The following is a 23,816-nucleotide window of genomic DNA, read 5'->3' on the forward strand; positions in this document are numbered from 1 at the left end:
GAGGACCGGAGGTTACGTGAGGGAATATATCGGGAGATTAGTTCAGAGATGTACAGAGGAGAAAGGTTAGGAATGGCTTTGTAGGTCAGTGTTAGTAGTTTAACCCCTTAAGCCCCGGAGCATTTTTCGTTTTTGCATTTTCGTTTTTGCTCCCCTTGTTCCCAGAGCCATAGCGTTTTTATTTTTTGGTCAATATGGCCATGTGAGGGCTTATTTTTTGCGGGACGAGTTGTACTTTTCAACGCCATTACTAGTTTTATCATATCCTGTACGGGAAAACAGGAAAAAAATTCCAAGTGCGGTAAAATTGCAAAAAAAGTGCAATACCCCAGTTGTTTTTTATTTATTTTTTTTACCATGTTCACTGAATGCTAAAACTGACCTTCCCTTCTTATTCTACAGGTCATTACGAGTTCATAGACACCAAACATGTATAGGTTCTTTTATATTTAAGTGGTGAAAAAAAATTCCAAAATTTGGTAAAAAAAAAAATAAAAAAATAGCGCCATTTTCTAAGACCCGTAGCGTCTCCATTTTTCGTGATCTGGGGCTGGTTGATGGCTTATTTTTTGCGTGCCAGGCTGACGTTTATATTGATAACATTTGGGGTAGATCCGATGTTTTGATCGCCCGTTATTGCATTTCATTGCAATTTTGCGGCGACCAAAAAACGTAATTCTGGCGTTTAGAATTTTTTTCTCGCTACGCCGTTTACCGATCGGAATAATTCTTTTTTTATTTTGATAGATCGGGCGATTCTGAACGCGGCGATACCAAATATGTGTATGTGGGGGTTTTTTTTATATATTTTATTTTGAATGGGGCGAAAGGGGGGTGATTTAAACTTTTATATTTTTTTATTTTTTTTTATATTTTTAAAAACTTTTTTTTTTTACTTTTTGCATGCTTCTATAGTCTCCATAGGAGACTAGAAGCAGCAACTGTCCGATCGCCTCTGCTACATACAGGGGACCAGCAGATCCCCTGCATGCAGCAGAAATGGTCCTGTGCTATGAGCGCCGACCACTAGGTGGCGCTCATAGCGACAAGATCATGACAACCACAGGCGTCTGCTGCAGACCCTGGGTTGTCATGCACGCCCATCGGCGACCCGCGATCACGTGACGGGGTCGCCGGTGGGCGGGGCTTATGACGCGCTACCCGGAAGCGCGCGTTAAATGCTGCTGTCGGAGATTGACAGCAGCATTTAACTGGTTAACAGCCGCGGGTGGATCGCGATTCCACCCGCGGCTGTTGCGGGCACATGTCAGCTGTAAGAATCAGCTGACATGTGCTCGGTTCAGTGAGGGCTCAGCGCCGGAGCCCTCACTGAACCGGCGGTACGCAGATATGCGTACTAATACGTCCCCGGTAAGTAAGGGGTTAAACTGGATACGCTGGGGAAATGGGAGCCGGTGAAGGGATTTGCAAAGGGGAGTAGCAGAGGAGTAGTGAGGAGAGAGATGAACTGGTTGTGCCGCAGAGTTAAGGATGGAGTGGAGGTGTGCGAGAGTGTTAGCAGGTAGGCCACAGAGGAGGATGTTGCAGTAGTCGAGGCGGGAGATGATGTGGGCATGCACAAGCAGTTTAGTAGATTGAGGGTTGAGGAAAGGACGGATTCTGGAAATATTTTTGAGCTGGAGGCGACAGGAGGTGGCGAGAGCTCGGATGTGGGGTGTGAAGGACAGGGCAGAGTCAAGGGTTACTCCGAGGCAGCGGATTGCCGGTACAGGGGAAAGAGTGATGTCATTTATTGTGAGAAGGATCAGGTGGGGAAGATACGCGAGATGGGGGAAAGATGATGAGTTCAGTTTTGTCCACATTGAGCTTGAGGTAGCTGGAGGAGAAGAAGGAGGATATGGCTGCTAGACATGCTGGGATTCTGGACAGCAGAGTGGTGACGTCTGGACCAGAGAGGTATATCTGGGTGTCATCAGAGTACAGATGGTACTGGAAGCCATGGGATTTTATGAGCTTTCCCAGGCCAAGGGTATAGATTTAGAAGAGTAGGGGTCCTAGGACAGAGCCTTGAAGGACTCCAACAGAGAGAGGGATGGGTGAGGAGGTGGAGTGGGAGACGCTAAATGTGCGATTAGAAAGGTATGAGGAGATCCAGGATAGGGCGAGGTCTTTGACGCCAAAGGAAGGGAGGATCTGTAGTAGGAGGCAGTGGTCAACTGTATCGAAAGCGGAGGACAGGTCAAGAAGAAGGAGTACAGAGAATTGTCAGTTAGCCTTGGCTGTAAGTCATAGGTGATTTTGGTAAGGGCAGTTTCGGTGGAAAGATGGGGGCGGAAGCCGGATTGTCGGTTGTCGAAGAGAGAGTTAGATGAAAAGTGGGAGGAAAGTTCGACGTGAACGTGTTGCTCAAGGAGTTTGGAGGCAAATGGGAGCAGCGATATGGGGCGATAGCTGGACAGGGCGGATGGGTCGAGGGATGGCTTTTTGAGGATGGGCATGATTGTGGCATGTTTGAGGGCAGCAGGAAAAGTACCAGAGGATAGTGATAGGTTGAAGAGATGGGTTAGTGATGGGACGAGTGTGGGGGTGATGTTAGGGAGGAGGTGGGTTGGGATGGGGTCGAGTGCATAAGTGGTGAGGTGTGATTTGGAGAGAAGGCGAGTAAGGTCTCTTTCCGTGATGTTGGGAAGGGAGGTTATGGGGGTAATTGTGTGGAAAACAAAGGGGTTGTGGTGGTCAGACAGTAAAGACTTGCCGTGTTTGGGCAATCTTGTTTTTGAAGTGTGTGGAAAACTCCTCGGCGGAAATGAGGGAGGTCGGAGGGGGCAGTGGAGGGCGGAGGAGAGAGTTAAAAGTGTTGAATAGCTGTTTGGGGTTGTGGGATAGGGAGGATATGAGGGTTGTGAAGTAGGCCTGTTTAGCAGAGGCGAGTGCTGATTTGAATGCAAGTGTTGCTTGTTTGAATGCAGTGAAGTCATCTTGAGTGTTTTCTTCCAATGCCGCTCTGCAACCCTGGACGCTTGTCGAAGCTGTTTAGTGAGGTTGTTGTGCCAGGGTTGCCTGTTGGCTCGTCGCGCTCTGCCATGCACAAGAGGGGTGACTGCATCAATAGCTGATCCGAGAGTGGCATTGTAGAAAGCAGTGGCGCTTTCTGTGTCGTGGAGTGAGGATATGGATGTCAGTGGTAGAACAGAGTCAGAGAGTGTGTGATTGTCTAGATGTGCAAGGTTTCTTCTGGGGTGTGCTAGCTGCCGGACATGGGTGACAGGTGAGGAGGACAGGGATGAGAAGGTGAGTAGATGGTGGTCAGATAGGGGTAGGGGGGAGGTTGTGAGATTAGATAGGGAGCTTAGTCGGGTGAAGATGAGGTCTAGTGTGTGTCCGTCTGTGTGGGTGGCTGAGGAGGACCACTGAGTAAGTCCAAAGGATGAAGTAAGCGACAAGAGTTTTGATGCTGCTGACTGGCGAGTGTCAGTGGGGATGTTGAAATCGCCCATGATGATTGTGGGAATGTCAGCAGACAGAAAGTAAAGAAGCCAGGTGGAGAATTGGTCGATAAAGGCAGTGATCGGGCCCGGGGGTCGGTATATGACAGACACTTGGAGGTTGGAGGGAGAGTAAATGCGGACAGAGTGGACTTCAAAAGAAGGGAGAATAAGGGAGGGAAGAGGAGGAGTAGGGCTAAAGGTGCAGTTGTTAGAGAGGAGAAGACCCACTCCTCCTCTGTTTCCAGGGCGAGGAGTGTGGGTGAAGTGGAGGCCACCGTAACACAGCGCAGCAGGGGAGGCAGTGTCAGAGGGTGTCAGCCATGTCTCTGTGATGCCCAGGAAGGAGAGATGACGAGAGGTAAAGAGGTCGTGGACAAAATGGAGCTTGTTGCAGACAGAGCGTGCATTCCACAGTGCTCCAGAGATAGGGAGCAGCGGGGTGCGCGTCAGGGGGACAGGTTTTGCGTAAGAGGGGTTGTGGTAGTTTTCAGTTGGTTTGATGCGACAGGTGGGGGAATTGGTGGAAGGTGCACGCTGTGGGGGTCCAGGATTGGGAGATATGTCGCCAGCAGTGAGGAGAAGCAGAGAGAGGGAGAACAGGTGGGAGAAAGAGAGTGTCCGGCTTGTTTTATGTTTTGGTAGGATAGATCTGAGGATGAGGAGCAGGTCTGTAGATGAGGTTAGGTGGGGAGGTAGGAGGGAAGGAGAGATGATGATTTGGTTAGAAGGTGCTGGGGTGTGGGGATAGCGAAGGAGAGTGAGGATTAGGGGGGCAAAAACAGTAAGGGCATATGTAAGCATAATGAAAGTGTAAGGAAGAATGAGAGAGAATCTAAGTACAAGTAGTAAATAGTTCTTTGTACCTTCTGGCCCATTTCTGGCATATTTCATTTCTAGCCCTTTAAAAAGCGACCCTTTGAAAGCCACACCTGGCTCCTTTGATTTATGGAGCTCTGACCAGCACATGAGGTGGGTCAGGTGTGCGGTAGGGGAGTCGCAGGAACACTGCTCACAAAAGCATGGGTGGAGGGGGGGGGAGTAATTAGGACACAGAGGCTAATGAATTCAGGAAACAGACAGAAAGGGACCAGTGTGTATTGGGATCAAAGGATTGAGATGCAGATTAGACAAAACATACCGAGGACAGATAGAATGAAATTAGCAGGGATCAGTGGATAGACAGCGCATAGAGTGGATACAGGGAACGTATCAGGAGACAGATGATAGAAACAGTTTTTAAAGACAGTCAGATTTGTATTGTAATTGTAAAATTGTAAATGTAAATTGTAATTGTGGAATTATAAATGAGATTCTGATTGCAGCTTTGGCAGCGACTAGAGAAGGCCGTATCTACCATGAAACGAGAGAAGCAGCAGACTGAGGTTTCTCTTAGAGAGCGGCAAAAAAACCCCAAAAAACTAAAAATGCAGCATCTGTAAAACACACACACAAAAAAAGGAAAATAAAAATACAAAATGATAAAAACTGGAATCTTCGCCTTCCCCTCTTCCGACAATAAAAATGAAGAAAATAAAAATCAAGACTTCGCAGAGTGAAAATAAAATAATAACGGCGATAAGTTACAAGTTAATATAAAAGATTCCACAGTTACTGAAACTTCTGATACAAATAATAACATGGTAAGTGTCCTGTCAGGTATCGGCCATAAGGTGGCGCAGCGGAGCACCCGTTCTCCTGCAGTTTGCTGAGGATATTACATTGCAGGATGGAGGTGAATTATTGATCAGGTTTTATTATGCGCAGATATCTACAGACTGAGGGCGAAATAATGGAGGAGCCGGAGCAGAGCGCTGATTGTTAACTGATTCCATCCAAAAATGTAAACTAGAATGTAATCAGGATAATGAGAAGAGAAGAGAATGTGATGTCATCAGGATAATGAGAAGAACAGAATGTGATGTCATCAGGATAATGAGAAGAACAGAATGTGATGTCATCAGGATAATGAGAAGAGAACAGAGAGTTATGTCATCAGGATAATGAGAAGAACAGAATGTGATGTCATCAGGATAATGAGAAGAACAGAATGTGATGTCATCAGGATAATGAGAAGAGAATGTGATGTCATCAGGATAATGAGAAGAGAATGTGATGTCATCAGGATAATGAGAAGAACAGAATGTGATGTCATCAGGAAAATGAGAAGAGAACAGAATGTGATGTCATCAGGATAATGAGAAGAGAACAGAATGTGATGTTATCAGGATAATGAGAAGAGAATGTGATGTCATCAGGATAATGAGAAGAGAATATAATGTCATCAGGATAATGAGAAGAGAATGTGATGTCATCAGGATAATGAGAAGAACAGAATGTGATGTCATCAGGAAAATGAGAAGAACAGAATGTGATGTTATCAGGATAATGAGAAGAGAATGTGATGTCATCAGGATAATGTGAAGAACAGAATGTGATGTCATCAGGATAATGTGAAGAACAGAATGTGATGTCATCAGGATAATGTGAAGAACAGAATGTGATGTCATCAGGATAATGTGAAGAACAGAATGTGATGTCATCAGGATAATGAGAAGAACAGAATGTGATGTCATCAGGATAATGAGAAGAGAATGTGATGTCATCAGGATAATGAGCAGAGAACAGAATGTGATGTCATCAGGATAATGAGCAGAGAACAGAATGTGATGTCATCAGGATAATGAGCAGAGAACAGAATGTGATGTCATCAGGATAATGAGAAGAATAGAATGTGATGTCATCAGGATAATGAGAAAGGAACAGAATGTGATGTCATCAGGATAATGAGAAAGGAACAGGGTGATGTCATCAGGATAATGAGAAAGGAACAGAATGTGATGTCATCAGGATAATGAGAAAGGAACAGAGTGATATCATCAGGATAATGAGAAAGGAACAGAATGTGATGTCATCAGGATAATGAGAAGAGAATGTGATGTCATCAGGATAATGAGAAGAGAATGTGATGTCATCAGGATAATGAGAAGAATAGAATGTGATGTCATTAGGATAATGAGAAGGGAACAGAATGTGATGTCATCAGGATAATGAGAAGGGAACAGAAAGTGATGTCATCAGGATAATGAGCAGAGAACAGAATGTGATGTCATCAGGATAATGAGAAGAGAACAGAATGTGATGTTATCAGGATAATGAGAAGAGAATGTGATGTCATCAGGATAATGAGCAGAGAACAGAATGTGATGTCATCAGGATAATGAGAAGCATAGAATGTGATGCCATCAAGATGATGAGAAGAATAGAATGTGATGTCATCAGGATAATGAGAAAGGAACAGAATGTGATGTCATCAGGATAATGAGAAAAACAGAATGTGATGTCATCAGGATAATGAGAAGAACAGAATGTGATGTCATCAGGATAATGAGAAGAGAATGTGATGTCATCAGGATAATGAGAAGAGAATGTGATGTCATCAGGATAATGAGAAGAATAGAATGTGATGTCATTAGGATAATGAGAAGGGAACAGAATGTGATGTCATCAGGATAATGAGAAGGGAACAGAAAGTGATGTCATCAGGATAATGAGCAGAGAACAGAATGTGATGTCATCAGGATAATGAGAAGAGAACAGAATGTGATGTTATCAGGATAATGAGAAGAGAATGTGATGTCATCAGGATAATGAGCAGAGAACAGAATGTGATGTCATCAGGATAATGAGAAGCATAGAATGTGATGCCATCAAGATGATGAGAAGAATAGAATGTGATGTCATCAGGATAATGAGAAAGGAACAGAATGTGATGTCATCAGGATAATGAGAAAAACAGAATGTGATGTCATCAGGATAATGAGAAGAACAGAATGTGATGTCATCAGGATAATGAGAAGAACAGAATGTGATGTCATCAGGATAATGTGAAGAACAGAATGTGATGTCATCAGGATAATGAGCAGAGAACAGAATGTGATGTCATCAGGATAATGAGAAGAGAATGAGATGTCATCACGATAATGAGATGAGAACAGAATGTGATGTCATCAGGATAATGAGAAGAACAGAATGTGATGTCATCAGGATAATGTGAAGAACAGAATGTGATGTCATCAGGATAATGAGCAGAGAACAGAATGTGATGTCATCAGGATAATGAGAAGAGAATGTGATGTCATCACGATAATGCGATGAGAACAGAATGTGATGTCATCAGGATAATGAGAAGAACAGAATGTGATGTCATCAGGATAATGAGAAGAACAGAATGTGATGTCATCAGGATAATGAGAAGGGAACAGAATGTGATTTCATCAGGATAATGAGAAGAACAGAATGTGATGTCATCAGGATAATGAGAAAGGAACAGAATGTGATGTCATCAGGATAATGAGAAAAACAGAATGTGATGTCATCAGGATAATGAGAAGAACAGAATGTGATGTCATCAGGATAATGAGAAGAACAGAATGTGATGTCATCAGGATAATGTGAAGAACAGAATGTGATGTCATCAGGATAATGTGAAGAACAGAATGTGATGTCATCAGGATAATGAGCAGAGAACAGAATGTGATGTCATCAGGATAATGAGAAGAGAATGAGATGTCATCACGATAATGAGATGAGAACAGAATGTGATGTCATCAGGAAAATGAGAAGAACAGAATGTGATGTCATCAGGATAATGTGAAGAACAGAATGTGATGTCATCAGGATAATGAGCAGAGAACAGAATGTGATGTCATCAGGATAATGAGAAGAGAATGTGATGTCATCACGATAATGCGATGAGAACAGAATGTGATGTCATCAGGATAATGAGAAGAACAGAATGTGATGTCATCAGGATAATGAGAAGAACAGAATGTGATGTCATCAGGATAATGAGAAGGGAACAGAATGTGATTTCATCAGGATAATGAGAAGAACAGAATGTGATGTCATCAAGATAATGAGAAGAATAGAATGTGATGTCATCAGGATAATGAGAAGAATAGAATGTGATGTCATCAGGATAATGAGAAAAACAGAATGTGATGTCATCAGGATAATGAGAAGAATAGAATGTGATGTCATCAGGATAATGAGAAAAACAGAATGTGATGTCATCAGGATAATGAGAAGAATAGAATGTGATGTCATCAGGATAATGAGAAAAACAGAATGTGATGTCATCAGGATAATGAGAAGAGAACAGAATGTGATGTAATCAGGAAATGAGAAGAACAGAATGTGATGTCATCAGGATGAGAAGAGAACAGAATGTGATGTAATCAGGATAATGAGAAGAGAACAGAATGTGATGTCATCAGGATAATGAGAAGAATAGAATGTGATGTCATCAGGATAATGAGAAGAATAGAATGTGATGTCATCAGGATAATGAGAAGAATAGAATGTGATGTCATCAGGATAATGAGAAAGGAACAGAATGTGATGTCATCAGGATAATGAGAAGAACAGAATGTCACGTCATCAGGATAATGAGAAGAACAGAATGTCACGTCATCAGGATAATGAGAAGGGAACAGAATGTGATGTCATCAGGATAATGAGAAAGGAACAGAATGTGATGTCATCAGGATAATGAGAAAGGAACAGAATGTGATGTCATCAGGATAATGAGAAAGGAACAGAATGTGATGTCATCAGGATAATGAGAAAGGAACAGAATGTGATGTCATCAGGATAATGAGCAGAGAACAGAATGTGATGTCATCAGGATGAGAAAAACAGAATGTGATGTCATCAGGATAATGAGAAAAACAGAATTTGATGTCATCAGGATAATGAGAAGGGAACAGAATGTGATGTCATCAGGATAATGAGAAGGGAACAGAATGTGATGTCATCAGGATAATGAGAAGAATGGAATGTGATGTCATCAGGATAATGAGAAAGGAACAGAATGTGATGTCATCAGGATAATGAGAAGAATAGAATGTGATGTCATCAGGATAATGAGAAAGGAACAGAATGTGATGTCATCAGGATAATGAGAAGAACAGAATGTGATGTCATCAGGATAATGAGAAGAACAGAATGTGATGTCATCAGGATAATGAGAAAAACAGAATGTGATGTCATCAGGATAATGAGAAAAACAGAATGTGATGTCATCAGGATAATGAGAAAGGAACAGAAAGTGATGTCATCAGGATAATGAGAAGAATAGAATGTGATGTCATCAGGATAATGAGAAAGGAACAGAATGTGATGTCATCAGGATAATGAGAAGAACAAAATGTGATGTCATCAGGATAATGAGAAGAACAAAATGTGATGTCATCAGGATAATGAGAAGAATAGAATGTGATGTCATCAGGATAATGAGCAGAGAACAGAATGTGATGTCATCAGGATAATGAGAAGAATAGAATGTGATGTCATCAGGATAATGAGAAGAATAGAATGTGATGTCATCAGGATAATGAGCAGAGAACAAAATGTGATGTCATCAGGATAATGAGAAGGGAACAGAATGTGATGTCATCAGGATAATGAGAAGAATAGAATGTGATGTCATCAGGATAATGAGCAGAGAACAGAATGTGATGTCATCAGGATAATGAGAAGAGAATGTGATGTCATCAGGATAATGAGATGAGAACAGAATGTGATGTCATCAGGACAATGAGAAGAACAGAATGTGATGTCATCAGAATAATGAGAAGAACAGAATGTGATGTCATCAGGATAATGAGAAGAACAGAATGTGATGTCATCAGGATAATGAGAAGAACAGAATGTGATGTCATCAGGATAATAAGAACAGAATGTGATGTCATCAGGATAATGAGCAGAGAACAGAATGTGATGTCATCAGGATAATGAGAAGAACAGAATGTGATGTCATCAGGATAATGTGAAGAACAGAATGTGATGTCATCAGGATAATGAGCAGAGAACAGAATGTGATGTCATCAGGATAATGAGAAGAGAATGTGATGTCATCACGATAATGCGATGAGAACAGAATGTGATGTCATCAGGATAATGAGAAGAACAGAATGTGATGTCATCAGGATAATGAGAAGAACAGAATGTGATGTCATCAGGATAATGAGAAGGGAACAGAATGTGATTTCATCAGGATAATGAGAAGAACAGAATGTGATGTCATCAGGATAATGAGAAAGGAACAGAATGTGATGTCATCAGGATAATGAGAAAAACAGAATGTGATGTCATCAGGATAATGAGAAGAACAGAATGTGATGTCATCAGGATAATGAGAAGAACAGAATGTGATGTCATCAGGATAATGTGAAGAACAGAATGTGATGTCATCAGGATAATGTGAAGAACAGAATGTGATGTCATCAGGATAATGAGCAGAGAACAGAATGTGATGTCATCAGGATAATGAGAAGAGAATGAGATGTCATCACGATAATGAGATGAGAACAGAATGTGATGTCATCAGGATAATGAGAAGAACAGAATGTGATGTCATCAGGATAATGTGAAGAACAGAATGTGATGTCATCAGGATAATGAGCAGAGAACAGAATGTGATGTCATCAGGATAATGAGAAGAGAATGTGATGTCATCACGATAATGCGATGAGAACAGAATGTGATGTCATCAGGATAATGAGAACAGAATGTGATGTCATCAGGATAATGAGAAGAACAGAATGTGATGTCATCAGGATAATGAGAAGGGAACAGAATGTGATTTCATCAGGATAATGAGAAGAACAGAATGTGATGTCATCAAGATAATGAGAAGAATAGAATGTGATGTCATCAGGATAATGAGAAGAATAGAATGTGATGTCATCAGGATAATGAGAAAAACAGAATGTGATGTCATCAGGATAATGAGAAGAATAGAATGTGATGTCATCAGGATAATGAGAAAAACAGAATGTGATGTCATCAGGATAATGAGAAGAATAGAATGTGATGTCATCAGGATAATGAGAAAAACAGAATGTGATGTCATCAGGATAATGAGAAGAGAACAGAATGTGATGTAATCAGGAAATGAGAAGAACAGAATGTGATGTCATCAGGATGAGAAGAGAACAGAATGTGATGTAATCAGGATAATGAGAAGAGAACAGAATGTGATGTCATCAGGATAATGAGAAGAATAGAATGTGATGTCATCAGGATAATGAGAAGAATAGAATGTGATGTCATCAGGATAATGAGAAGAATAGAATGTGATGTCATCAGGATAATGAGAAAGGAACAGAATGTGATGTCATCAGGATAATGAGAAGAACAGAATGTCACGTCATCAGGATAATGAGAAGAACAGAATGTCACGTCATCAGGATAATGAGAAGGGAACAGAATGTGATGTCATCAGGATAATGAGAAAGGAACAGAATGTGATGTCATCAGGATAATGAGAAAGGAACAGAATGTGATGTCATCAGGATAATGAGAAAGGAACAGAATGTGATGTCATCAGGATAATGAGAAGGGAACAGAATGTGATGTCATCAGGATAATGAGAAAGGAACAGAATGTGATGTCATCAGGATAATGAGAAAGGAACAGAATGTGATGTCATCAGGATAATAAGAAGAATGGAATGTGATGTCATCAGGATAATGAGAAAGGAACAGAATGTGATGTCATCAGGATAATGAGAAAGGAACAGAATGTGATGTCATCAGGATAATGAGAAGAACAGAATGTGATGTCATCAGGATAATGAGAAGAACAGAATGTGATGTCATCAGGATAATGAGAAAAACATAATGTGATGTCATTAGGATAATGAGAAAGGAACAGAAAGTGATGTCATCAGGATAATGAGAAGAATAGAATGTGATGTCATCAGGATAATGAGAAAGGAACAGAATGTGATGTCATCAGGATAATGAGAAGAACAGAATGTGATGTCATCAGGATAATGAGAAGAACAAAATGTGATGTCATCAGGATAATGAGAAGAATAGAATGTGATGTCATCAGGATAATGAGCAGAGAACAGAATGTGATGTCATCAGGATAATGAGAAGAATAGAATGTGATGTCATCAGGATAATGAGAAGAATAGAATGTGATGTCATCAGGATAATGAGCAGAGAACAAAATGTGATGTCATCAGGATAATGAGAAGGGAACAGAATGTGATGTCATCAGGATAATGAGAAGAATAGAATGTGATGTCATCAGGATAATGAGCAGAGAACAGAATGTGATGTCATCAGGATAATGAGAAGAGAATGTGATGTCATCAGGATAATGAGATGAGAACAGAATGTGATGTCATCAGGACAATGAGAAGAACAGAATGTGATGTCATCAGAATAATGAGAAGAACAGAATGTGATGTCATCAGGATAATGAGAAGAACAGAATGTGATGTCATCAGGATAATGAGAAGAACAGAATGTGATGTCATCAGGATAATAAGAACAGAATGTGATGTCATCAGGATAATAAGAACAGAATGTGATGTCATCAGGATAATGAGAAAAACAGAATGTGAAGTCATCAGGATAATGAGAAAAACAGAATGTGATGTCATCAGGATAATGAGAAGAACAGAATGTGATGTCATCAGGATAATGAGAAGAATAGAATGTGATGTCATCAGGATAATGAGCAGAGAACAAAATGTGATGTCATCAGGATAATGAGAAGAACAGAATGTGATGTCATCAGGATAATGAGAAGAACAGAATGTGATGTCATCAGGATAATGAGAAGAACAGAATGTGGTCATCAGGATAATGAGAACAGAATGTGATGTCATCAGGATAATGAGAACAGAATGTGATGTCATCAGGATAATGAGAAGAACAGAATGTGATGTCATCAGGATAATGAGAACAGAATGTGATGTCATCAGGATAATGAGAAGAACAGAATGTGATGTCATCAGGATAATGAGAAGAACAGAATGTGATGTCATCAGGATAATGAGAAGAACAGAATGTGATGTCATCAGGATAATGAGAAGAACAGAATGTGATGTTTCTGATGAGGTGGCAGACGTCATCTTATGATATCTGTAATAACCCCTGTATTCTGATTTAGACACTAGGGGGTCACTCTCTTTCTCTCTCCTCCCCCCAGACACGTGGGGGTCACTCTCTCTCTTTTCTCCTCCTTGATACGCGGGGGTCACTCTCTTTTTCCCTCTCCTCCCCCTGGATACGCGGGGGTCACTCTCTTTCTCTCTCTCCTCCCCCTGGATACGCAGGGGTCACTCTCTTTCTCTCCCTCCTCCCCCTGGATACGCGGGGGGTCACTCTCTCTCTCTCCTCCCACCGAACACGCGAGGGTCACTCTCTCTCTCTTTCCCCTCTGGATATGCGGGGGTCACTCTCTCTCTCCTCCCCCCCTGGATTCACGGGGGTCACTCTCTTTCTCTCTCTCTTCCCCCCCTGGATAGGCGGGGGTCACTGTCTTTCTCTCTCTCCTCCCCCCAGACACGCGGGGGCCACTCTCTTTCTCTCTCCTCCCCCCGGACAAGCAGGGGTCACTCTTTCTCTCTCTCCTCCCCCCGGACACGCGGGGGCCACTCTCTTTCTCTCTCTCCTCCCCCCGGTCACGCGGGGGCCACTCTTTCTTGCTCTCCTCCCCCCGGACATGCGGGGGTCACTCTTTCTCTCTCTCTCCTCCCCCCGTACAAGCGGGGGTCACTCTTTCTCTCTCTCTCCTCCCCCCGTACAAGCGGGGGTCACTCTTTCTCTCTCTCTCCTCCCCCCGTACAAGCGGGGGTCACTCTCTTTCTCTCTCTCCTCCCCCTGGATACGCGGGGGGGTCACTCTCTTTCTCCCCCCCCCCCCCCCTGGATACGAGGGAGTCACTCCCTTTCTCTCTCTCCTCCCCCTGGATACACGGGGGTCACTCTCTTTCTCTCTCTCATCCCCCTGGATAAGCGGGGTTCACTCTCTTTCTCTCCTCCCCCCCGTACAAGCGGGTGTCACTCTCTTTCTCTCTCTCTCCTCCCCTTGGATACGCTGGGGTCACTCTCTTTCTCTCTCTTCCCCCCTGGATACACGGGGGTCACTCTCTTTCTCTCTCACCTCCCCCTGGATACGCGGGGGTCACTCTCTGTCTCTCTCCTTCCCCCTGGATACGTGGGGGTCACTCTCTTTCCCTCTCCTCCCCCCCTGGATACACAGGGGTCACTCTCTTTCTCTCTCCTCTCCCCCCAGACACGCGGGGGTCACTCTCTTTCTCTCTCCTCTCCCCCCAGACACGCGGGGGTCACTCTCTTTCTCTCTCCTCTCCCCCCAGACACGCGGGGGTCACTCTCTTTCTCTCTCCTCTCCCCCCAGACACGCGGGGGTCACTCTCTTTCTCTCTCTCTCCTCCCCCCAGACACGCGGGGGTCACTCTCTTTCTCTCTCCTCCCCCCGGACAAGCAGGGGTCACTCTCTTTCTCTCTCCTCCCCCCGGACAAGCAGGGGTCACTCTTTCTCTCTCTCCTCCCCCCGGACACGCGGGGGCCACTCTCTTTCTCTCTCTCCTCCCCCCGGTCACGCGGGGGCCACTCTTTCTTGCTCTCCTCCCCCCCGGACATGCGGGGGTCACTCTTTCTCTCTCTCTCCTCCCCCCGTACAAGCGGGGGTCACTCTTTCTCTCTCTCTCCTCCCCCCGTACAAGCGGGGGTCACTCTCTTTCTCTCTCTCCTCCCCCTGGATACGCGGGGGGTCACTCTCTGTCTCTCTCCTCCGCCTGGATACGCGCGGGGGTCACTCTCTTTCTCTCTCTCCTCCCCCCGGTCACGCGGGGGCCACTCTTTCTTGCTCTCCTCCCCCCCGGACATGCGGGGGTCACTCTTTCTCTCTCTCTCCTCCCCCCGTACAAGCGGGGGTCACTCTTTCTCTCTCTCCCCCCCCCCCGTACAAGCGGGTGTTACTCTCTTTCTCTCTCTGCTCCCCTTGGACATGCGGGGGTCACTCTCTTTCTCTCTCTCCTCCCCTTGGACACGCGGGGGTCACTCTCTTTCTCTCTCTCCTCCCATTGGATCCGCAGGGGTCACTCTCTTTCTCTATCCTCCCCCCCTAGATACGCGAGGGGCATTCTCTTTCTCTCTCCTCCCCCTGGATACGCGGGAGTCACTCTCTTTCACTCTCTCCTCCCCCTGGATACGCGGGGTTCACTCTCTTTCTCCCCCCCCCCATACAAGCGGGTGTCACTCTCTTTCTCTATCCTCCCCCCTAGATACGCGGGGGTCACTCTCTCTATCCTCCTCCCCCCCTGGATACGCGGGGGTCACTCTCTTTCTCTCTCCTCCCCCCCTGGATACGCAGGGGTCACTCTCTTTCTCTCTCCTCCCCCCCTGGATACGCAGGGGTCACTCTCTTTCTCTCTCCTCCCCCCCTGGATACGCGGGGGTCACTCTCTCTCTCCTCCCCCCCTGGATACGCAGGGGTCACTCTCTTTCTCTCTCCTCTCCCCTGGATACACGGGGGTCACTTTCTTTCTCTCTCTCCTCCCCCCAGCTATGCAGGGGTCACTCTCTTTCTCTCTCTCCCCCCCCCTGGATACGCGGGGGTCACACTCTCTCTCTCTCTCCTCCTCCAGGACAAGCAGGGGTCACTCTTAGTCTCTCTCCTCCCCCGGACAAGCGGGGCCGCCCCCTGCTCTCCCCCTGCTCTCCCCCTGCTCTCCCCCTGCTCTCCCCCTGCTCTCCCCCTGCTCTCCCCCTGCTCTCCCCCTGCTCTCCTCTCCCGGACACGCGCAGTTTCCTCCGCTTAGCTCCAGTTATAGACGGTGGAAGATTCCATTAGGATCCTGGTAGAGGGGAGATTGTAATAACCCTGATTCTCGAGCTCGCATTCTCCCGCACAGTCGCCCCAGTATTACGCTGTGGGTCCCGCCCTGGCCGCGGCCGCTGTGGCCTCTGCTCCTCTCCGGCGCCCACTTCCTGTGCGGCGCTCCCCCTCCCGGCTGAGGTGGTACGGTCCTCGGGAGCTGTCAGTCCCCGGACGCTGCAGGACAAGGTCTGACGCTTCCTCCATTCATCCGCCGCTCGCTGTCGGGTGGTCTCCGGGGGTTCTGGCTGTGGGGGGGCGCCTGAGCTGCCGGCACTTTGCACCGCCATTGGTCTATGAGGGGTTTGCAATCTATGGCTGGGGAGGAACTACAACTCCCAATATGCACGTCAGCCTCCTGGGAGTTGTAGTGACGCCTGTTATTGCTGGAGCCGCTGCAGGTGCGTGGGGGGTGCACATACTTTCTGGTGAGGGCAGAAGGGGATTCACCTGCAGGGACCCCGATGCTGACAGCAGAGACCTGTGCCCCGTGCTGCGATGGCGGACCTGTGCCCCGTGCTGCGATGGCAGACCTGTGCCCTGTGCTGCGATGGCGGACCTGTGCCCCGCGCTGCGATGGCTGACCTGTGCCCTGTGCTGCGATGGCGGACCTGTGCCCCGTGCTGCGATGTCAGACCTGTGCCCCGTGCTGCGATGGTGGACCTGTGCCCCGCGCTGCGATGGCGGACCTGTGCCCCGTGCTGCGATGGCGGACCTGTGCCCCGTGCTGCGATGGCAGACCTGTGCCCCGTGCTGCGATGGCAGACCTGTGCCCCGTGCTGCGATGGCGGACCTGTGCCCCGCGCTGCGATGGCGGACCTGTGCCCCGTGCTGCGATGGCAGACCTGTGCCCCGTGCTGCGATGGCAGACCTGTGCCCCGTGCTGCGATGGCGGACCTGTGCCCCGTGCTGCGATGGCGGACCTGTGCTGCGATGGCTGACCTGTGCCCTGTGCTGCGATGGCAGACCTGTGCCCTGTGCTGCGATGGCGGACCTGTGCCCTGTGCTGCGATGGCGGACCTGTGCTGCGATGGCGGACCTGTGCCCTGTGCTGCGATGGCGGACCTGTGCTGCGATGGCGGACCTGTGCCCTGTGCTGCGATGGCAGACCTATGACATGTGCTTATTATTTTTCTATCCCCTTGTGGACTTCAACCTGCGCCTGTCCGGTCTCTCGCCGTCCGGTCTTTCGCCGTCCGGTCTGCCGCATTATACTGCTGACCGCGCGTAGCAGTTTTTCCTGCTTGTTGTTGGAGCCGTTGTTCTTCCGTTGTGTTGGGGGGTCCTTTGGATACTTATAAAGCCATGTTCACACGTTGCATTTTTGCAGCGTTTTTTTTTTTTTTTTATGCAAATTTTCATCTGCTTTTTACAGTCTTTACAGTCCAGCAAAGTCTGTGACATTTCAGAAATCTCACACACGTTTTTTTTTTCTGACTGAATTGGAAAACTGCAGTGTTTTTTGCAGAATGCAGCAGTCACATCTTTCAGCATTTTTGCAGCGTTTTTCACCCATTGAAAGCAACGAGTAAGTGCAAAATGCTGCAAAAAATTCAGGTCTCAGGTTTTGCTGCGTTTTTGGTTGCAAAACCTGAGGAAGTTGAATTAGTTTATTTTTTTATGCTCTAAACTTTATCAGCACAAGAGACAAATGGACAGTGACAAAAATGCAGCAAAAAAAAACACATCAAAACCTGATTTTTTTTTTTTTGTTTACGTTGCTTCTTTATTGCCAAGAGAGCAGGCGGAAAAAATACTGAGGACGGTATTGAGCAGCTCAGTGCGATTACAGCGACGCCAAGTTTCATTTATTTTTTTTTAGATTTTACTACTTATGAAAAATATAAGCCCAATTATTAGAGCCGTAACATTTCCCATCTATAAAGTTTTTTTTCGGGGGGTGAGTGTGAGTGTGAGTGTGAGGGGGGGGGGTTAATACAGGGTACCACTTTTCGGTTTATGCAACTTTTTTTCTTAGGTGGAATATACAAAAGATTTGACTTTGTTTCCACTTTTTATTTTTTTGTTGTAGGGTTGGAGGACGAAATAAATGATTTGGTAAATCAGCAGTTCAGGTCTTTCCGTCATTTCCAGGGGCCGTGTCTGCCCCCTGATGAAGTCCCTGCACCAGGAAGACATGGAGGTCTTTCCGATGCCCTAGTGGCTATAGAAACCCATTGACGTCTTGCGGTGGTGCTGATTTGGACACAGACCGGCCGCCCCTCCTTTCTAACCTCTTAGATGCCCCGGTTGATGGTGACCGTGTCGTCTCGGGGGTTGACTCTCCATCTGATCCTGTCTTTTGTAGCTGCATGTTATGGCTGACACCCGCATCTCTTGAGCCCGCGCCCTCCCTGCAGTGTACACGTATGGCGGCCCGTGTTAGTGCCGGTGCTGTAGATGTATGGCGCAGGACGCAGAAGCCTCCATCAGGGCATACGGCGGCAGGGAGGGGTAATGGCGGAGCCGCACCCCAGGTAATCAGTGGTGAAGGAGCAGAAGATCTCCAGTCTGACAGTGAGCGCCGCTGCTTCCACTCCATGACCTCCCCCCAAACTGCAAAAAAGTCCCTGTCATCCATGACCCAGAGCAGAGTTACTGGCTGCCATCTTGGTCTCCATAGCGACGAGGATGAATACATCCTTTCTTTTATGTGTAGCCTCCCGTCGGCCATGTCTGATATTGCTGGGCAGGTTCGCCATAGTTATTCCCGTCAGGGATGTTTCCCGCCTCTTATAGTTCATCTCCAGCCATTAGAGGTGCTGGATACATTTGAGTTCAGTTCTTCGGTCGGATGGATACCCCTCATTTTCACTGGTGTTTGCATTTGGGGGAGATTATCTATTTTTCTTCCATGTTGAGATTTCCAGGACCGAAGCCTGAGACTGCACTACTGAGAGGATCAGCGTTGTCATGGAGACCAGATCACTGTCCTCATCAATATCTACATCAGCTATGGGTTATAGTTGTGGACGGTGCTGGGAAGTCACACAAGGTCTCCATGGTAACCGGCGATGCTGGAGCCCCTTTTTCTGTCCGTTACTTTATGGTGACTGCGCTCATCTGCCTGTATAACCCCCAGTCCTCCTGTGTCACCACATTTAACCGTGATCTCTCCATCTTGTCTCCTCCCGTAGGTCCTCCATAGTCGTTCTCCCGCTCGTTGACCTCGGACTCCCCATCTCTGAGGACATGTGGGTCGCGGTGCTGGTTCTGGCCTTGACCACGGTCTTGTTCTCCCTGCTGGACGTCTGGTATTTCGTCCGAGCGTTTTTGTCCGTGCTGAGGTCTCGTCTGCAGCCGGTGGTGAAGGACCTCCTGAAGGAGCACATCTTCTCCGGTCTGGTCCTTCCTCATGACTTGGACTTCCTCCTGCACATGAATAACTCCCGATACCTCCGAGAGGCCGACTTCGCCCGGCTTTCCTTCTTTACGCGCAGTGGACTTTTTGGGGCCATACATGCTATGGGCGCGGGGATGGTGATGGCGGCCTGCACCATACGCTACCGGCGCTCTCTTCGTCTTCTGGAGGCTTTCGAGATACGCACGCGTCTGATCTGCTGGGATGAGAAGGCCTTCTACGTGGAGCAACGATTCGTAGCCCCCAGGGACGGGTTCGTCTGTGCTATTCTTCTGAGTCGGCAGCACCTCATAGGAAACTCTCCCGATAAAGTGGTGCAGACCATGTGTAAGAGAAAGGTACGCAGCGACGTAACACCCTGCCGGGGGCGACATATGACTGGTAGATTATACACTTTAGGGAGAGGGACAGACACACACAGACCGAGCTGCTGCTTTACTGGAAGTGTTTTATCTCGCTTCAGTGCTGGATTCACAGCTACATTGCTCAGTACAACTTTTTCTAGTAAATTTTTCTCTCACTTCAGTTCTGGATTCACAGCTACAATGCTCAGTACTGCTCTTTAATGTTTTTCCATGCTGCTTTCTAGTGAGTTTTTTTCTTTTTATTTCACCCAAGTGTTGGATTCACAGCTACTCCAGAACTGTATCATTTCCTCCATGCTGCTGCTTCCTAATAAGTGAATTATCTCACCCCACAGCCAGATTCACAGCTGCACTGTTCTTTATCTTGCATGCTGCTGCTTTCTAGTAAGTGTTTTCACTCACTTCAGTGCTGGATTCACAGCTACACTTTTCATTACTACAATATAATGTCAAACATGCTGTTAGTAATTTTTAGTAAGTGTCTTGCTCTTGTGCCTCATTCACAGCTACACTGCTCAGTACTGTTGTATAATTTTTGCCGTGTTGCTTCTTCTTCCTAGTAAATGTTGCTGTATAATGTTTTTCATGCTCTTACTTTCTAGTAAATGTTTTTCTCACCTTAGCGCTGGGTTCACAGCTATACTGCTCAGTACTGCTGTATAACGGTCTCCATTCTGCTACTATTGAGCATGTGCTACATAGAGACAGGAGAGCTGGACTCCCTCATGTCTTTGTGATGTGTGTAGGAGACATCTTATCAGTCTCTACCCACTAGCTCAGAGACAACTGAAAATTAGAGAGTGAGCCTGCAGAGGGAAAACTGGTGAAAAATTCAGGATACAAGACCTATAATGGCCAGAAAAAAATGTTATTCCTTATGTACGCACGACAGGCTAGTCTGAACAGTCACCTATAGCTCCAGGTACGCTTTAGGTTGCATCGCACCTTGTACTGCAGATGTATCCCCCCAGGTTGCAGGACCCCTGTTGTTTTCCATATCTGTGCAGATTAGGATCAGAATTGTGAATACAGCTCTGGATGCGACTGGAGGAACCGACATGTTTCCAGATCTGTTGTTGGCTATTTCAGTATTTACGTCCCTCCGCAGATCACAGATGACGACTATTCAGAGTGACTATTCAGAGGCATCTTTGCTTACTCATTTTGCTGTATCCTCCATCTCGGAGGGGCAGGTATATATTCTATGCAGTCATCCAGGCCGTGTTAGATGGACAGTTACCCAATGGTTGGGAGACCCCTGACCATGTCTGAAGAAGACCCTCGTTAGGTCTGACGGATGTTTTGCTTGTGCTGTATCCGCAGGTGGAGTCTCCTGAGTTCCCGGACGAGGTCCTGCACTGGATCGACTACAATGACAACAGCAGCCAGAAGCTGAGAGCCGAGAGCGGGGTCACCATGAACTCCAAGGACGACTAGCGCAGCCCCCGCCGCCGGGTGCCTGTGCCCCCCCAACTCTGTACCTGCTGAACCTGCATAGACCGGAGCAGCTATTAGGATTAGGACCATCACCCAGGTCTAGAGTGTTAGCCCATGTACCATTCCTGTCCGTGACCCTCAGGTAGAGCGACGGCCGCTTTAAAAAGATGTTCTGTGCAATATTGCGGAGCGAAACGCGTCTCCAGGGGCGACACCAGGGGGCGCTCCTCTGTGTTTTATTTATTATGATCTTTCTTGTATTTATCCGGTTGCGATGCATGCGGAGCCGCACGTGCGTACGTATAGATGATCGACGGCGGTGTGATGTGAAATGCGTGAGTGCTGGTGGGCTCGTGGTCATCTGGGGCTGAAGTCCATGGCGCGGACCTGACTGGGCTGCTGAACATAGCAGCACTACTACCCCCACCATCTATTTTGGATAGAAAGCCAATGATTTTATTTTCAGGGAAGCTGCTGTACAAAAAGGGGGCGTCCTAAATGCGCAACCATTGTAAAGAAAGTTGCATCTGCTTCCTACAAAGTCCGGCGTCCGAGCCACGGAGGACTCATCTGCAGCGACAGCATGTCCCCCTCCCCCCGCCGGCTCCTTGTGTGTAGATTATGCTGCAGAGTCATTTGCTCAGGGTCAGAAGAAATAAAATCTGCTCTTGGTGTGACTGGAGTTCAGGACCTGATATAATAGCAGAATTGTGAATGCAGCTCTGAATGTGAGTTTACAGTAAGATGTGACTGTCAAGATCATGTGCTGGAGCTCGTCTGGACTTTCCCCCAGATCTTGCTGTTTCCTTGGTTGTAAATTCAAAGTTTAACTGTACAAAGTTCTTCATTAGTTTTTTTTCTGGCTCAGATCCAGGTCTCATTAAATCACAGACAATATAAATATCAGATCGTCTCCTCGCAAAACACCATCAAGATAACGTGAAATGTAACTATCCTGAGCCTGAGCTACATCCTGTATTATACTCCAGAGCTGCACTCACTATTCTGCTGGTGCAGTCACTGTGTACATACATTACATTACTGATCCTGAGCTACATCCTGTATTATACTCCAGAGCTGCACTCACTATTCTGCTGGGGCAGTCACTGTGTACATACATTACATTACTGATCCTGAGCTACATCCTGTATTATACTCCAGAGCTGCACTCACTATTCTGCAGGTGCAGTCACTGTGTACATACATTACATTACTGATCCTGAGTTACCTCCTGTATTATACTCCAGCGCTGCACTCACTATTCTGCTGGTGCAGTCACTGTGTACATACATTACATTACTGATCCTGAGTTACATCCTGTATTATACTCCAGAGCTGCACTCACTATTCTGCTGGTGGAGTCACTGTGTACATACATTACATTGCTGATCCTGAGTTACCTCCTGTATTATACTCCAGAGCTGCACTCACTATTCTGCTGGTGCAGTCACTGTATACAGTACAGACCAAAAGTTTGGACACACCTTCTCATTTAAAGATTTTTCTGTATTTTCATGACTATGATAATTGTACATTCACACTGAAGGCATCAAAACTATGAATTAACACATGTGGAATTATATACTTAACAAAAAAGTGTGAAACAACTGAAAATATGTCTTATATTCTAGGTTCTTCAAAGTAGCCACCTTTTGCTTTGATGACTGCTTTGCACACTCTTGGCATTCTCTTGATGAGCTTCAAGAGGTAGTCACCGGAAATGGTCTTCCAACAATCTTGAAGGAGTTCCCAGAGATGCTTAGCACTTGTTGGCCCTTTTGCCTTCACTCTGCGGTCCAGCTCACCCCAAACCATCTCGATTGGGTTCAGGTCTGGTGACTGTGGAGGCCAGGTCATCTGGCGTAGCACCCCATCACTCTCCTCCTTGGTCAAATAGCCCTTACACAGCCTGGAGGTGTGTTTGGGGTCATTTTCCTGTTGAAAAATAAATGATTGTCCAACTAAACGCAAACCGGATGGAATAGCATGCCGCTGCAAGATGCTGTGGTAGCCATGCTGGTTCAGTATGCCTTCAATTTTGAATAAATCCCCAACAGTGTCACCAGCAAAGCCCCCCCACACCATCACACCTCCTCCTCCATGCTTCACGGTGGGAACCAGGCATGTAGAGTCCATCCGTTCACCTTTTCTGCGTCGCACAAAGACACGGTGGTTGGAACCAAAGATCTCAAATTTGGACTCATCAGAACAAAGCACAGATTTCCACTGGTCTAATGTCCATTCCTTGTGTTCTTTAGCCCAAACAAGTCTCTTCTGCTTGTTGCCTGTCCTTAGCAGTGGTTTCCTAGCAGCTATTTTACCATGAAGGCCTGCTGCACAAAGTCTCCTCTTAACAGTTGTTGTAGAGATGTGTCTGCTGCTAGAACTCTGTGTGGCATTGACCTGGTCTCTAATCTGAGCTGCTGTTAACCTGCGATTTCTGAGGCTGGTGACTCGGATAAACTTATCCTCAGAAGCAGAGGTGACTCTTGGTCTTCCT

The 23,816-nt window shown here is 46.2% G+C and overlaps 1 protein-coding gene across 2 annotated transcripts; it reads left to right on the forward strand.

Moving 5' to 3' along the window:
• The first annotated feature begins 16,070 nt into the window (after window positions 1-16,070).
• THEM6 (thioesterase superfamily member 6) lies at window positions 16,071-22,834 on the forward strand. 2 transcript variants are annotated; one of them, XM_073679941.1, is made up of 3 exons: window positions 16,071-16,342; window positions 19,291-19,852; window positions 21,203-22,834. In XM_073679941.1, exons 2-3 carry the CDS (start codon window positions 19,346-19,348, stop codon window positions 21,314-21,316), a joined length of 621 nt encoding a protein of 206 aa, XP_073536042.1. In that variant the 5' UTR covers window positions 16,071-16,342; window positions 19,291-19,345; the 3' UTR covers window positions 21,317-22,834. The 2 variants fall into 2 exon arrangements, with proteins under 2 accessions (XP_073536042.1, XP_073536043.1); XM_073679942.1 differs by lacking the exon at window positions 16,071-16,342 and adding an exon at window positions 16,353-16,554.
• The last annotated feature ends 982 nt before the right edge of the window (window positions 22,835-23,816 follow it).

Source organism: Phyllobates terribilis, unplaced genomic scaffold (assembly GCF_046119375.1).
Source record: "Phyllobates terribilis strain yellow unplaced genomic scaffold, ASM4611937v1 Scaffold_4__5_contigs__length_816908805, whole genome shotgun sequence".
In the NCBI taxonomy this organism is placed as follows: domain Eukaryota; kingdom Metazoa; phylum Chordata; class Amphibia; order Anura; family Dendrobatidae; genus Phyllobates; species Phyllobates terribilis.